Raw genomic sequence first — 17329 nt, forward strand, 5'->3', positions numbered from 1 at the left:
GGATGATCTCCCCGTGTGGTGGGCCCCACATCAGCTTCCTCCCGAAGAGGAACCGTGCGGAACCCTAGCCGTTTAGGGCCCATTTAAATCTAGCTTTGAGAAAGTCAGTGGGAGGCACTTTGGTTTGACCTAAATAAAATTAGGGCATAATATTTCGTTCCCTCCACTAAAATATGATTGCATGTGATAGGGAGATTCATGTGATGAACTCTCTAAAGGCCTTCCATCATTAACATGAAGATGGGTCCTTCAGTAACGAGAAAATGCACCATAAAATTGGGCTATCCATTTGCTATTGGATTATTTCATAAGATGATAGGGGTGTCATATACCGATGTGGGAGGGGCCTATCCTAAAATGGGAGACTCTCTCACGGTACCTTGGCGTTCACGAATATGATGGGTGAACATTCATTGAACAGAAAGGTTTAACCTAAAATGGCAATGAACCTTGTCTGACAGAGGCCAAAGGGAAAGCACATAAGATGAGTGGATATGATCATTCACAGAAGGTGGTGGAGTTATGCAGCTGAAACAGTTGGCTCCATGCACCCTATGTGATTTCCCACATTTCCAGAGACATAATTCGCAGTTTCCGTCACTGAGATAGGAGGGAAATCTCAAAGATGAATAAATGAAAATGGAACATAGATTAAAAGTCATATCTATGTAGATAACATGAATCAAATAAAGTAATACTTTAAACCTTGGAGGGCTGGAAGTAGGGTGAGAGGGTGAGGAACTAAGATGGGAGGGAAAATGGAGGGGATGGAGTTCGTGCAGGCAGGTCAGTGGAGGAGATCCTTGAAGATAGAAGCAAAAAATCTCCTGTTCGAAGAGATGAGAATCAAGGGGAAGGTAAGCCTGAAGGTAAGGGAAGCGAAAAAGGGTACAATATTGCTGGAAGGATTAGAAGTGATCGAGTGGCTAAGAAAGTTCATAGTTGGAGTCTGTTCAAAAGGTAAGCAGATAAACTGGCAAGATTTTAGTACACTAGAAGGGAGAAGATATGTTGTTGAATGTAAGAGGAATAGAAAGGGGTTCTTCATAGCTTTGACTGAATTTTTTGGGAAGGGACAGAGGCAATTGGTGTGTCCACCAGCAGGAAAACAGAACCAAAACTGGGGGGAAGTAGACTGGTTGCTTAAAGAGTTCTTAGTTCAAAGAGTAGCAAATGAGAAAAAAGCCTCCATAAGGGAGGAGAAGGCTTATTTCAGTAACAACAGGGTACAACAAGGGCCAGTGGTCATGGCAAAAACAAAAGGCCATTGCAGAATGGTGGGAGGTCTAGAGAGAGAGGAGTGGGATAGTAAGTTTGTGATACAAGCCAAGGAAAAGGTTAATGATTGGAGGAGGGTAGCTGACTTACTGGCAACCAGGTTGAAGTTGAAGAGTGTCTTCATAGTAACCCCCTTCGATAACTGTAAAGCCATCCTAGATCCATTAGAGAATGATTTGGAAATATTAGCTATCAATGTTCAGGCTGAGTTCGGATCATTCACAGTCTTCAAATGGAATCCAACATCCAACTCCAAGGATTTTTTTGTTGAAGATGGTGTGGTGGTGCGTGTAATAGGCTTGCCATTCCATCTATGGAAACAAGAAATAGCAGAGTCTATAGTTGTGTTGTGTGGAGGAATCTTGAAAGGTGCTTTCTGGGGCGATCTCTATTCAGTAGTAATCCTACTAAGTGGTGTGAAGCCAGAAGAAATTCCACGAAAGGTAGAGGTATGAACAAGGGGGAGTTTTGTCTCTGTGTGGTAGCTTCCTCCATTGAAGCAGGGTTGTGGAAGGAGGCTCGATTGGTAGGAGGGGAGAAGGAGGAAGAAGAAGCACTACGTGGACTAGTGAGATTGGGTAATTCAAATGGGAAGGGATGTTTCACTAAAAAGGGCCAACATATTCTGGGAAGCCAAAAAGCTTTGGAGTAGTTGGAAGGTCAAACTTGGAGAAAGCAAGAAGAGGGTATGACAAATGGCAGATCCTTTGCGCAGGTGGTGTCAGTGTTAGACAGTTTTGTATGCCCTTAGCTTCAATCAGAATGATGTACTTTATGAGTTTATTGTAAATGAATAAAGATACATATTTGATTCATGTTCCCTTGGTATGTTTCTGTGTAATACCCTTAAACTGGACACTTAATGAGACTCGTGTTAGTTTAGAATGTTCACAGCCGGTGGGTCGGTCTGGGGAGACCTATCCTGACAAGGCTGACACTGTGGTGCCACCAAGTCGGTTGGGGTGGCCTGTCTCAGCTACCAGGGTGAGACCCTAGGCACATACAGTGTAGGATTAATTGAATCTTTGAACTGGACCAGATTTCCAGTATTGCCCTGGACCTTGGAGATTGATGGGCAAAACTGGAAAGTTACACCCGACCCCTAGACTCGATTATGATACTACACTAGGTGTCGGATTGGGCTGTCTTTGATGTACCAATCAGTGAGATCCTTAGCGGGGGTCAAAACCTGGGTATGTTGGGACAGTCTGAGAATTCATCTGAGTGGGTGATCATAGTGACAGGATCAGCCCCTTTGTCGGACAAAGGTAATGATCGGGGATGCACTCTCACTGATGGAAACCAAGACTGCCGGCAGCCGATTTCAACCGTTGAGATTTGTTTTGCAAAATATATTTTATATAAGATATAAAAGTATATATGTATGGTTTCTAAATTGTTTGCAAGAAGGTTTTAATTCCCGGGATCCATATAAGTGGAGAGTGCAACACTGTTCCTTGCAGCCGAGGGAGAGGTCCTCTCTTATCGGGCAGTGTATGATCATTATGGGCTGAGAGGTTAAGAGTAAGACCATTGAGGTTAATACCTGATGGGCTAATCTTGCATCTGCCCACAGTCCCTGGGTGTTACAAGGTGGCTTGGCCCAGGGACCTCTTAGGGTAAGTGTTGGGCCCGTAGAGCCCATTTGATGGGTTTCAGGGGGTGCACTGTCTTTAACAGTGTATTCGGCCAGGCCTTGTAACAAAGGCTGGGCCGAACCCATGTGGCTGATGTGTAGATCAATGCTTGGGTCCCACGCCATACAAGGAAGCCCAACTAGGCAGCAGTTAAGAGGGTTAAGTGAGCACATAAGCTTAATGGGCCTAAAGCCCATTTCGAACTGGACTGCTTATTTATAGGGGCGAAATCTGAAGTGGATCAGCTAATAGGATTGGGCTTAGACCCTATCCACTTAGAGAGTCCAAGATCTGAATAAGATTTAGATCTGGAAACCTCCTAATCAGATTAGGAGATGGCTGATCTGATCTCCAAATAAGATAAGGATTATCCCTTATCACTTAAAGGGACTTCTAAACCAAATATGATTTGGATTAGCAACTCCTAATCTGATTAGGAGCTGATCCCTTTAAGACTATAAAAGAAGAAGGGGGCGGCAGCCTTTAGAGACACAATACACACAGATCATCAGGTTTCTTTGGTGCTGAAATCTAGAAGAGAGAATTCTGCTCCCTGCAAATAATCTCTTGCCGCTCTGCTTTCCAGTTCGATCTCCACTTGTGGGAGAAGTCAAGATTGGATCTTGACATCAGTCCTTTGAGAAAGGATTGAAATGAAGCTGTGCTCACGTGCCATCTTGCTGATTCTTGCGAAGGATAGAGTTCTTGGAGAAGAACACTGCTGATTCTGATCCACCTGCACTGCGCCATCTTTAGTGGGAGCAGTCTTTGGATCCTTCCTTGGGCGTGAACACCTTCGTTGGGAGATATTACTTCTCCGTATCAGGTATAATCCTTCCCACTTCTTTTTGGTTCAGATCTGGTTCAGTTTATGGTTCAGAATTGATCCTTGAAAATATGATTTTCTAAATGGGGAATACGATTCCCAGTTGAAGGGAGAGAAAAATTTTTGAAATTCGCCCCTTATTCCGCAATCTTTTGGGCGTCCATAGGATGGATCTCTCATCCCTTCAGTCAGGGGAAAAAGACAAAAAGCTTCTACTGTCGAAAGGAAGAAGGCTGAACCAACAATCTCAGACAGGGAAGGTTGCTGGTTCGACCATTAAAACAGGGGGGCATGACTCTTTAAGTGGTCACGTGGGACGAAAAGAAGGGCCCAATCGAGTGGATCCCTATTATGGTGGGCCGGAGAAGGCTTTTCAAATAAAGGACTTAAAGTTGGGCTCCTATAGTCTTGAGCCCAAGGCCCATTATAAGACAGATGGGCCGAGGGACTTGTTAAGTAAGCACGTGACTGGGAGGAGAGATGAGCTGATAGACGAGATAAAGCATCTATCTTCTTCAACCCCGAACCCTTCCTCTTGACCGAACAGTTCAGGGGCAAAAAAGTCTCAAGATTCGCAGTCTCGAGGCTCTCTACAGTGGGTCCCATCCAACCTGGCGAACCGTCTCTCACTAGATAAGCGCAACCCGAGATACATGAAGCCTAGTGATGAGAACAGAACAGGGCTTGAAGATTGGTTGAGTGAACAAAACAGTAACGACGATTCTGATAGAGACGAAACGCTAAGTTTGGGAAGTTTGTCTCCGAAAAGCAACAATGATCTTGAAACAGAAAGTTTGCATACAGAGTTGTTCTTAGAGGAAGAGATTGAAGAGGCAGGTGGCGGGAAGACTAGGAATGGTGAAGAAATTGGTTCTAAAGCTGTGAAAACTCCTCCTCCCTTCGTCGAGGGAGCTGACCCTAAGTCTAATGAATTACAGGATGTTGGTGGAGAGGGACAAGAATCGGCCGTGAAGATGGATGCGGGTATTCCAGTGTCGGAAACACAAAGAAAGGTTTTCCAAGTGGGTAGGTCGTCAGGAAGTGATTCTTTCACCATGTCTATTTCCCAACCTTGTCCAAAAAGGGGAAAGGCCTTAAAACCATGTCAGCAAATCATTTTCAGTGATTCTAGTCCTACCCCCGTTCTATCAGGTATGGGTGTCAATTCGGTTTTAGGTACTAACTTGTTTGCTATGTCTGTAACAGATAACCCAGCTTCCCATCCAGGAGTTTCTGATGCAAGAGAGAGGGTGATAGTGGAAGGAGGAGAGAGGGTGTTGGAAGGAAGTAGTAAGGGGGAGGCGGATAGAATTTTGGAGTTGATCTGTACAATGATGGAGGAACAAAATAAAAAGGAAGGATTCGTAGAAAGATGTTGTAGCAAAAATAAGTGTGAGAAGGGTAAAATTCTTTCTCAAACATTGGCTGGAAAGGATGGAGAAATTGGGAAGGGGAGGAAAAGAGGAACAAATAAGAAAAAAAGATCTGAAGTGGAAAGGCTAATCTCAGACATTGAGGGGGATTTAGAATTCAGTGGTAGAGGGGATAGGAGGAAGGGCCTAAAATGAGGAGAATATGGCCTCTTATTGGGTCCTTTGCTATTTTGTATCGATGAAAATTATTAGCTGGAATGTAAGAGGGTTAGGGAGTGCAAGGAAGAGAAGGGCGATCAAAGACCTACTCCGAAGAGAAAAACCTGATATTGTGCTGTTACAAGAATCCAAACTGATGGAATTAGATGGGAGATGGGTGAGGAGTTTTTGGAGGTCTAGAGGTTTAGGTTGGAGCTCGTCTCCTTCTAGGGGAGCCTCGGGGGGGATTGTAACACTATGGAGGGAGGATGTGGTGGAAGTAGTGGAAAAATTGATAGGCAGATTCTCAGTTTCCATTAAGTGCAAGAATGTAGAAAATGGGTGTGTATGGGTCTTAACCAATGTTTATGGCCCTAATTCCTATAGAGAGAGGAATGAGATGTGGGAGGAACTATATGCAATTAAGGGGCTATGGGATGGTCCTTGGTGCCTGGGCGGGGATTTTAATGTCATTAGATTCTCTGATGAAACCAGTAATCCCCAACAGATAATCTCAACAAGCATGAGGAAATTTAATGGTTTTATTAAAGATTGTGAACTGAAGGAAATACCTCTGTTGCAAGCCAGTTACACTTGGTCCAACCTTCAGGAAACCCCTTTGTGCTAGAAGTTGGATAGATTCCTTTTTAACCTTGCCTGGGAGAATAGTTTGGAAAACTTGGTTGCTAGGGCATTACCCAGGGTCACCTTCGATCACTGTCCTATCCAAATAGGAACTGAGTCTTTTCCTATAGGACCCAAACCTTTTAGATTCGAAAATATGTGGCTTACCCATCCAGATTTTGTGAAAAAAGTGAAGGAGTGGTGGGGTGAGGAGGAGAGGGGGGTAAGATGGAAGGGGATCAAGTTCCACAAGAAATTAAAAAGGTTGAAAGCCAAAAAAAAAGAGTGGAATAGAGATCAGTTTGGTAGAAATGAGGAGCAAAAATTGGGCCTAATCTCTCGAATAGAGAATTTGGATGTAAAGGAATCTCACAATGGGCTGACCGAGGAGGACAGAGTGTTAAGGAGACAATTAAAAAAGGAGTTGGAAGAAGTGTTATTGAGGGAAGAAATCAATTGGAGACAAAAATCTAGACACAAGTGGATTAAGGAAGGCGATGGGAACACTAGATTCTTCCATGATTTGGCCAATGGAAGACGAAGAAAGAATTTTGTGACCAAGCTAGAGATAGGAGAGGAGGTGATTACCGACTAGGATGACATAGCCAGAAAATTTGTGGACCACTTCAAATCGATTTATAGAAGGCCTTTGAGTGATAGAACAGTCATGGAAAGGGTGGATTGGCCAAGGATTGATGAAGGAGTGGCAAGGTGGCTGGAAAGGGATTTCGAGGAAGAAGAGATTAAGAAAGCTGTCTTTCTAATGGATAGATCCAAGGCTCCGGGTCCAAATGGCTTTACAATAGGTTTTTATCAAGACTGTTGGGAGGTGTTGAAAGAGGATCTAGCTGAAGTCTTTAAGGAATTTGCAGACAATCACACTATAAACCCTAGAATTAATGCCACCTTTTTGGCCTTGATACCTAAGAAGAATGATGCCAACCACCCAAAAGATTATAGGCCTATTAGTCTGGTGACAAGCATCTATAAAATTCAAAGTGCTCTCATTGAGAATCAAAACAGTCCTCCCTACCATCATTAGTGAAACTCAGGGGGCTTTCATTCAAGGGCGACAAATAACAGATCAGATCTTAATTGCAAATTAGTGTGTGGAGGAAATGAAAAGGTCTAGTAGGAAAGGATTCATTTGTAAATTGGATCTTGAAAAGGCCTATGATTTGGTAGACTGGGAGTTTCTATTAGAGGTTATGCGGAATGGTGGTTTTGGGGACAAGTGGTGTAGTTGGATCTTTGGGTGTATCAATACTTGTCACTACTCTATTCTGGTAAATGGTACGGTGAGGGATTTTTTTCCAGCTTGCAGGGGTGTCAGGCAAGGGAATCCACTTTCACCATTCCTTTTTACCTTAGTAGCTGATGTGATTAGTAGGATCATTACTAAGGCTGACAACGAAGATGCCATCAAGGGTTCGAGAATAGGGAGACACCAAGTCCCCGTCACTCACCTTCAGTTTGCAGACGACCTAATGATTTTTTGTGAAGGAGGTCTTAGTGAAAAGGTAGCAAACCTGAAGAAGCTAATAAAAGGATTTGAAAGTGTCCCTAATTTGAGAATAAATCTGGAAAAGAGTTGCGTAGCAGGTATAAATTTGGAGGTAGGGGAGGTCGAGGCTATTGCGGAGTGTCTTGAGTGTTCCACCTCTGCTTGGCCTATGTCATATTTAGGGCTTCCTTTAGGGGCAAATCCTAGGGAGAGTAGATTTTGGACCCCAGTGTTAGAAAAATTTGAGAAGAGATTAGTCTCTTGGAAGAGGAACTATATTTCTTTAGGAGGAAGAATTACCACAATAAGAGCTACCTTGGCTAACTTACCTACCTATTATTTGTCTGTCTTTAGGATACCAGTTAAGGAAGCTAGGAAGCTGGAGAGGTTGATGAGAGACTTCTTATGGGAGCCGGGACAAGAGAAAAATGATCACTTGGTTAATTGGGAAATTGTGTGCAGAAGTAAAGAAGAGGGGGATTTGGGAATTGGGAGGGTAATTAGAAAGAATCAAGCTTTGTTAGGGAAATGGTTGTGGAGATGGCCTTTGGAAAGAGAGAGATTGTGGCATGAGGTGGTGGGAAGCATTCATGGGAGGTCAGAGAATGGATGGGATGCTGGTGTATCGAGGCAAGCTAACCTAGCAGCACCTTGGAAGGCTATTCACAACACCCTTCCTCAATTCCTCAATTTTATCAGGTATGAAGTTTGTTCTGGCAACTCTATCCTTTTTGGGGAGGATATTTGGGTAGGAGACTCACCGTTAAAGGATTTGTTCCCCTCGCTTTTTTCTATTTCTTTGTACAAAAAAGAGGTGGTCTCAAAATTTGTCTCACCCTTGGGAACACCCTTAGATCCTACTTGGGATTTTGGTTTTCGTAGAGGACTTAGGGATGCTGAAATTGAGTCTCTTTCATTTTTGCTTAGGTGTCTTAATCAGGTTTGTTTGGATCCCTCCAAGCCAGATAAGAGGGTTTGGACTCCTAGACCCAATGGAACCTTCACTTGTGCTTCTTTTTTCAAGTCCATCTCTCAACTTTCTACTCACCAACCCTTTCCGTCAAAAGAAATTTGGTGTAGGCCAGTCCCCCCAAAAATTATGGCTTTTTGTTGGGAAGTTTTCCATGGGAAAGTAAACACTTTAGACAACCTACAAAAGAGAAGACCTTTTCTCTATATTTCTCCTAATTGGTGTATCCTCTGTAGAGCTCACAGTGAGGATTGTTACCATCTATTAGTATCTTGTCCCTTTTCTGTAGACCTTTGGGCTTGGCTACTTTCGTTGTTTGGGGGTAGTTGGAGTCTACCAGCAGAAGTTCACATGCTCTTCAACCATTCTACCTTTTATTGGCCTACAAAAATAGGGAGAATTATGTGGAGATGTGCTCGTGCTGCCTTGACTTGGACTCTTTGAGAAGAAAGGAATCTCAGAATTTTTCAAGATAAGGAAAGGAACAACCAAGATTTGAAAGACTGTGTGTTAAACAGGGCAATACATTGGCTGAAGACCTTGGAAATCTTTCGTCAATTCTCCTTTAATGACATTTGGAAAAATTGGTTAGCAGTAGCAAGGTGCTCATCTTTAAAGGCCAAATCAATTACAAGCTGGTCTCCTCCACCCGAAGGCTCAATTAAGTTGAACTTTGATGGAAGCAACATGGGTAATCCAGGATTATCCGGAATGGGGGGTGCTTTGAGAAATGAGAAGGGAGAGATTTTGTTGCTCTACTCAGGTCCTTTGGGAATTGGGAATTCTATCAGGGCAGAACTTTTAGCTACTGTACAAGGGGTCCAATTTGCAAATCAGATGGGGGTACAACAACTAATAATCGAGGGGGATTCCAAAGTGGTGGTGGGTTGGTTGAAAAATTCTGAAGAGGCTATGTGGCAATACAAGAATGAAATGAAGAAATTTAGTTGGTTGACAAGGAATATGTTGGTCACTGTACAGTGGGTGGGGAGATCAGCAAATACCTTGTCAGATGTGTTAGCTAAGCAAGGGGTAAATAGGGAAGAATTATTTTGGGCTCAGTTGTGATTCTTGTTTTCTTTCCTAGTTTACTTGTAAGTTTCAAGGAGGGGCTGCAACTCGCACCTCTCACTAGGATGATGTATGAACTCACTCTAATTTGCTTCTGAATCAATAAACTTACTATTAGTCATCAAAAAAAAACATGAATCAAATAAAGTTCTGAACTAATATTTGCTTTGCCCTTTATCAGAAATGGCAAACGGACAATTCGCTAAACTGTTGGACGACAACAAGCTTAAGGGCCCAAATTACGCTGACTAGTATCGAAAACCTTATGCTGATCCTGACATCTAAGAAATTGGATAAGGTAGCTAACAACCCTGCTCCGGAACGTCTAGGTGATAGGGCTTCTGAGGCCCGCAGGAGGGAATATCAAGAATGGGAAGAGAAACTCTCTTGCCCGATGCTATATCATAGCCTCCTTAGACAGTGACAATTCGATCAGATCGAAGTGTCCAAGGATATCTTCGGTAGTCTAAGGAGAATGTATGAAGAGCATAATCGTTCTACTCGTCAGAAGGTCCTAAAGCAGTTTATGACTGCACAAATGTCCAAGAACCAGCTAGTTCATGACCATTGTCTTAAGATGATGGGATATACCAATGAACTGAAGGCTCTTGGATCTGGGCTAGATCATGTCAACAAAGTTGATGCCATCCTGAACTCTTTGCCTCCTTCATTCAATCAATTCATAATGAATTACAATATGAACAAGCTAAATGTTAGCTTTCAGGAACTCAGCAATATGTTGTAGAGGGTCGAGGAACTGATAAAGAAGGATGAGCCCACTGCCATGCTTGTTGAAGGTGGCAAATCGGGCAAGAAGAAGAAGTTAAAGAAGAAACCTCAGGAAAAAAAAAAAAACTAGCAAGCCTAAAAAGCAGAGGAAGGACAAGGCATCAGATGCTTGTCACTTCTACAAACAGACCGGCCACTGGAAGAGGAACTGTCCTCAGTACCTAGAGACCAAGAAACAAGGTAATTGTGAATCCTTTGTCATAGAAACTAATATGTTTGTGACTTCTGCTTCCTAGTGTATTGACTCTGAGGCTTCTACTCATGCATGTAAGATAAGGGATTATCCTTATCACTTAAAGAGTCCAGATCCAAATGATCATGAAACTCCTAATGAGATTAGGAAATTGTCTCTTTAAGGCTATAAATAAGAGAGCAAGGCGAACCTTCAAGACACACTCATTGAATACAGAGAGAAGACAACACAGTTAGACTGCTCTCAGAGATGAATAAATGAAAATGGAACATAGATTAAAAATCATATCTATGTAGATAACACAGTTAGGATTCCCGGATGAGAGTAAAGAAATTTTTAAAATTTTGCTCAACCTTCCTACAAAGTTTCAGCCATCCATATGATGAATCTCCCATCCCTTCAATCCTTGAAAATGCAATTTTCTAAATTGTGAATAGGATTCCCGAATGGGAGTAAAGAAATTTTTGAAATTTCGCCCAACCTTCCTATAGGGTTTAGCCATCCATATGATGGATCTTCCATCCCTTCATTCACCCCCTAACCCCTTTCTAAGGTAGCAGAGCCTCCCTTCATTACCTCAGATCTACTTCTGCCAAATTAATCTTTAACCCCCTTCACCCGCTGACCCCTTTCTAAGGTAGCAATCCTTACCTTGTTGCAATATAGGGGATTCCAAGGTAGTTACCACTTTACAAGATGGCTTGAGAGCAATCAGTAGGATACATGAAATTATAGGAATATGATTGGGGAAATCAGAAACCTGAGAGAGCAAATGAGGATAGGCATCAACTTTATACCTTGAGTTCCAAATAGTCTAGCAGATGGGTTGGAAAAACAGGGTGCTACAAGAAATTATATGTTTTGGGGTTTGTTAAACTAAGGAGGTACTTGTAATTCCCAATAGTAGGGGTGGCTAGCCAAGGCTATCTACCTATCAAAGCACATCTGTACACATTTCCCATCATTTATAAAATCTCTTTAATTGTCACTAATCAAAAAACCATGTATATAATTATTACCAACAAAAGTAAAATAAAGATAAGAAAGAAAGCTCAAGATATTGATGGCTGAAAAAAATAAGCATATTATCAAAAAAGGAAAAAGTAACCAAGTCCATTTAAGATTAGACTATTATGTACTAAACCCTAAATCATGTTCACTAATATGCAACAAGTGCCACTAGTCCACTGTCCACCATAGATGTTACATGGACAACCAAACTCATACCTCCTCCAAGGAAGCATTGCCAGCTCTTTCACCAATGCCATTGATAGTTACTTCTAGTTGCCTTGCGCCTGCACGCGCTCCCTGGATTAGATATAGTGCGAATAAGTACACTTCAGACATGCATGAACTGTATCAGAAGGAAAAAAAATGATAGCTTACTGCTATAGTGTTGCCACTGGCTTGGCCGAGATCATTTTGGCAGTGTGTAGATATGATCACATTTTCTATTCCAGGGGTATTGGCTTTAATATCAGCAATCAATTGTGCAAACTCATCTTCCAAAAGGCAACCAACAGTATCAGGGATGTTTAAAGTTGTTGCCCCAGCCTTGATAACTTCTTCAAGAATTTGATAAAGAAACTCCTTCTCAGACCTGAAAGCAACCAAGAAAATAATGGAGAATTCACAGTTTATAAAGCAAGAGGAAGAGAAAAAGTTTGTATCATGATCCCTGAGAAGCAATTTCCATTTCCATTCAAAAAATTAACCAAAAAAACTTTGTCTTAATGCCTAATATAGAAGACAATTATAGAACAGTTTAAAAAGAAGCTGAATTTTTCATCTGCCTAGTTGTAAGGTCTAGTGATATGGTCTTGGGCCTTTTAACTTTTAGTTTCTTTTATGTATGTTTGGTTCGGCCTGGACCTTTCTTCTGAAAATTAATAAAAGAGAAGATTTACCTCTTCCCACCACCTACAGAAAACCAAGAGACTAGCCTCAAAAAGAATTGTCTTCCACACCTACCAATGCACCTCTCCTCTTTGTAAATTGGCCTCCATTCACTAAAAGCTTTTCTTGCCAAGTCCTCACCCCCATGGAAAAATAAGCCTAAGATTTACTTACCTCCACCTCCTTGTTAACCACCTCATCTAGATCTAACTTACCATTCACAATATAAGTTTGGTCCATTTCCACCTCCCTCTCTTGATGAGAAACATCTGAAGCCTTGACTACAAATCCTTCAAGATCTTCAATAGGTTTAGTTCTATATTTTCTGGTCCCTACAGTGAATTTCCTCCAATTTCCATCCTTATATTGGTACCTTCATTCTCTCCTCTTCTCCAACAATTTGACACACAGAAACCACTTGACTACTGAAGAAATCCTCAGTCCCCCTTCAACCCAATTCCTAGGAACTGTTTAACTTTACCTAATCTGGCTTTCACTTTCTTCCTAAAATAAAGCCTTTTAAATTTACAGGAAGGGCTTGTGCCACAGATTCCTTCTTTTACCCTCACAAAAATCTTCGTCACATGTACCAATTGACCATTTTTTGGACCTTTCATCGTTTTAGAGATCATGGATTTTTATTTTTCACCTTATCCCCTTGTTGAACCTGACTTTCCACCCTCCACCCTCTTCCTATCCAAGTCTTTGCCTACACGTCAAATAGGGATGCCAACAAAATTCTTGATTTTTTTGACCTCCAAACCCCTAGCCTCATTGATGGTTCTTCACCACATCTTCCTCATTGCCTGCCAACTCAACTGCACCGTGCACACCATTTGAACACGAATGAGGAACTCCTTCCCCAACTGTCAAAAGAGGCAAACATCTTCCTACTACATCTACTACATGAACCTCCTCCACCAAGTCTTCTCCCTTTTGTCAACACCTCGTTTAACATTTAACCTTGCCAATTCCCCTATCACCAAACTCCCAAAATCCTGAAGATTGGAAGCCATAGTCAAACCCAAAACCACCATCACTCCTCTAGCCCAATCAATAGATGACAAACTAAGTCTGTAAGTCATAACCTGCCAAAACAGTCTTCTGGCTCCCAAATGCTCCAAAGGTGTCAGCCGAAATTGAGGAGCTCACCATCATCTCCTCAAATGCCATCTCCTGCGACAAAGTTGATTCCCCACAAGAAAAAACCCCTACACGGTCACTATGCTTCCACTAGCCCTCGGCTTTGTCTGAAAACCCCAACACTCCCCTTTATCGAACACTAGTGGCACCTCCACCGCATCAACAAACCTCCTATCGACAATGTCAACGCATTTAAATTTACTTTAGTAGGCTCTCTTGAATCCAATGCAAACTTACCCCTCTCATTCAAGACAACTAGACAACAGGCATCCCTAAAAATCTCATCATAATTAAGTGAATCAAGCAAAGGCCAAGTCTGACCTAAACAAGTCAGCCATTCGAAACTCCATCAACCCCTGACTAACTCGAACCAAAATCGAAACCTTGCACTTAATCCCCAAGCCCAACTCCCAATCCTTCACTTCCTTTCCACTAACTCCAGTCCCCAAACATACTTCGGGGAACCCACCCAAGAATCAACTACACTAATTCTATCTTCAATTCTTCATGCCTTATCACCCTAAAATCAACTACATTAATTCTATCGACTCCCAAAATCCCCTTATCTTCAACCTCTAGACACCCACTCCTTGACTAATATAAATATCAGTTCTTGTGCTCTTCTTCTTTTTGCTCAAAACCTTCATGCCTTATCACCCATATGTGGAAACAAGTGAGATTCTTCATCCCACTCTATGTAATACCAATAATACCTATTAAAGGCCAAGCTAACAAATCCCACTGCCTGAATCCAGATTCCTTTTGTCTTTCCCTCTATCTTTAAAGAACATGCAACCACCACCAAAGCATGGGATCAAGTAAATGATATTTGGAGAATCTTTTTTTTCTGATAAATATTTGGGGAAATCTTTTAGAATATAGATATTTCATATTTGGATGGAGTGAAAGATCACTCTTTTTCTTCTTTTTTTTTAAAGGTGAAAGAAAATTTTTTTTGAAAGATCACTCTCATTGACCTGGAACCTTTTCATGCTAATTTTCAAAGTCTTAAAATCCATGCCCAACTTGAGAAAAGCTCCAAAGAACTTTCAAGGGGAAAAATGGGATATAAATTAGTACAACAGAAAACTTCATGAAAAATCAAGAAGTTTCAGGTATGTATTGTAAAGCAAAAAAAGGGATGTGACCCTACTTGACAGATATATAATGATAGCTGGATAGCATCAACCAGAGTGATATTTGAGGCTTCACAGCTTTAACCACACTTGCAAGTGAAAATGTCCATACATGAAAAGGCTAAATTCTAATTACTAAAAACTGAACACATTATACACACTAAATATACATAGATACATGCATACATGGACAGTGGGAACATTTGTTCACAGTCCTTTTGGCTTATGTTAACAAGTTTGTGTTTTCCTATATCCAATTGCACTGCTTAGCAGTTAATAATTACATAGGAAACATCACAAGCATAGCATTCTATAGATACTTACAAGTGTCAAAGCTTCCTACACTTAACCAACCAAGTATCTAGAATTTAGATTACTAGATTCGATCATTTTCCTGGAAATAAAGTGCACAGTAATTATTATTAATCATTGTAGTCCAATCATTTTTAATTAATATGTAAATTACTAAGTTACCATATTTAAAAATGGGTTTTTATAGGCAACAGTAGAATAATATTTATTGCAAGAAAAAAGAGCTTTTTACAATCTAAAAATATAGAGGGCACAAGGGAAACAAGATAAAAAGCTGACCACACACTACAGTATGACAAATTAACACATTACAAATCACTTCATGACCCTGGTTTTCCCCATACAAAGTTGCCTTTTGTAACTCCTCTTCTGGCTAGAGACTCTGCCAGCCCTTGGCTGCTCCCAAAGACCACCTGAACAAGCAGTTCAGTTTAGAAGCTAACAATTCCACTTAACAGTTCTTGCCTCTCTAACCAGAAGTCTGAACATCCAAAGATACTTCATTGATTTATGACCACTTAACAGTCTCCATTGGTTATCAAGCCCATCAACCCTGACATGCACAGATTTAGACCTTAGATAAACTCATCTAAAAAAACAAAGATTTAGACCTTGGATAAGAGCTAACAACTCCACTTTTAAAGAGTTTCCGAATCCAATCAGAACCCAATAACCTAGCAAGAGCTTTCCCCCATTGCCTGTTATCAGGGTTTGATCAACCCATATCGATACCATTGTTCTATACATGCATACGTCTAGATATCAACTTGCCTTGCAATGTTAACACATAGGCAGTACTAAGCCAATATTAACTACGCAGTTGTGGTCTCAGCACTAGTCTTACATGCAAAAACCACAAAAAAAAAGACATCCAGGGAGATAGTACCTAAGGCTTCTGCTTGCATCAGAGAATACTTCTAAACCCAACATTAATGGACAAACATTTTGCATAGACATTAAATGTCTTGAATTTAATTTAATGCCCCATTCTGATCTCAAACTTAAAACAGCCCAAAAGACTCCCATAAAAGAAATAAATTTTACATTTTACCTTTGCTCAACAAAAGATAATACTCTCATTTGCTGGTAATTAAAATACAAAATATTAATTGTAGTACAATAGTACTAGGAGAAACCGTGAAAAAGAATGTAGAGTATATAGCCACAAGGATGTGAATTAGTAAAATTACCTGGACAACGTCAAAATATGCAACATTTAAATAGTCAAGATGCTCACATGAAGAAGAGAAAGAATAGTAGCAACTTACAATATACACATAAAAGCATCAGTTCCCAAATGGGGCTACCCTATTTTGCAACTAGTTATTTTCTTTAGGGTAATTTGTAAAAGATCCATTAAGGACAAGGAGAAATGTTTTGAGAGAATACCCCCATAAAAATTATATATATATATATATTGCATTCTGTTAGGTTATGCTTGGTTTTGAGGTGGGGAAAAATGGCTTTTACCCTCCCCAAAATCAATAGAAGCATAGATGGTGTGGTTTTCTATGACTCTTGAGAGGTTGAAAAAGAAGTTGGCTTATTGGAAGTCAAAGTATCTCTCAAGAGGGGGAAGAATTACTCTCATAAAGAGTACCATAACAGTAGAAATCTGCTGAATTAAAAAAATATGAAAGAAAAGTAGTTTCTTGAAGAGAGAAGGAGAAGAGGAGAAGTTGGAAAGAAAAAAGAGCAATGATTTGGCCGCCCTCTTCACTTATTATTTATACTAAAAATAATAGAACAATAAAAGACAACTATGCCCTTATAGGGCGGCAAACATAAAACAGCATATATAACACTCTAAAAAATAATAAAATTTGGACTCGCATAACTACTGTGGTCCCCACCTCCTATCTAACAACTAACATAAAACATCTACTCAGAAAAACATCATAAAACTGATTAATCTTCAACACTCCCCCTCAAGTTGGGAGTAAATGTCACACATTCCCAACTTGCGCAAATCATGTTCAAGCTTGTTCTTTGCCACCCATTTAGTGAGAACATCAGCCAGTTGCAACTCTGAAGAGGCATAAGGCAAACAAACTTCTCCGGTTATTACCCTTTCTCTTATAAACTGTCTATCAACTTCAATGTGTTTTGTCCTATCATGCTGAATTGGATCGTGGACAATATTGATTGCAGCCTGATTGTCACAGTATAACATCATAGGTTCCTCTGTTTTCACCCCAATCTCACTCAAAAGAGATCTAACCCAAAAAAGTTCTGAGACACCATGAGCCATGGATCTATACTCAGCCTCTGCACTTGACCTTGCCACAATCGTTTGCTTATTACTCTTCCAAGAGATCAAGTTTCCACCTACAAAGGTGCACACTCCTGATGTAGACCTCCTGTCATCTAAGCAATTTG

The 17329-nt window shown here is 40.9% G+C and overlaps 1 protein-coding gene across 2 annotated transcripts in view; it reads right to left on the minus strand.

Moving 5' to 3' along the window:
* Positions 1-17329, minus strand: part of LOC104610141 (2-isopropylmalate synthase A-like) — a 90919-nt gene that overhangs the window by 63857 nt on the left and 9733 nt on the right. For both annotated transcript variants that reach the window (XM_010276628.3, XM_088903248.1), the window contains exons 2-3: positions 11850-12063; positions 11691-11771 (exon numbers count right to left, since the gene is read on the minus strand). In XM_010276628.3, coding sequence (XP_010274930.1) covers positions 11691-11771; positions 11850-12063 — 295 coding nt within the window. The remainder of the gene's footprint in view (positions 1-11690; positions 11772-11849; positions 12064-17329) is intronic.

The sequence above is a fragment of the Nelumbo nucifera genome, chromosome 4 (genome assembly GCF_055504915.1).
Source record: "Nelumbo nucifera cultivar China Antique chromosome 4, China Antique-T2T, whole genome shotgun sequence".
Lineage (NCBI taxonomy): Eukaryota > Viridiplantae > Streptophyta > Magnoliopsida > Proteales > Nelumbonaceae > Nelumbo > Nelumbo nucifera.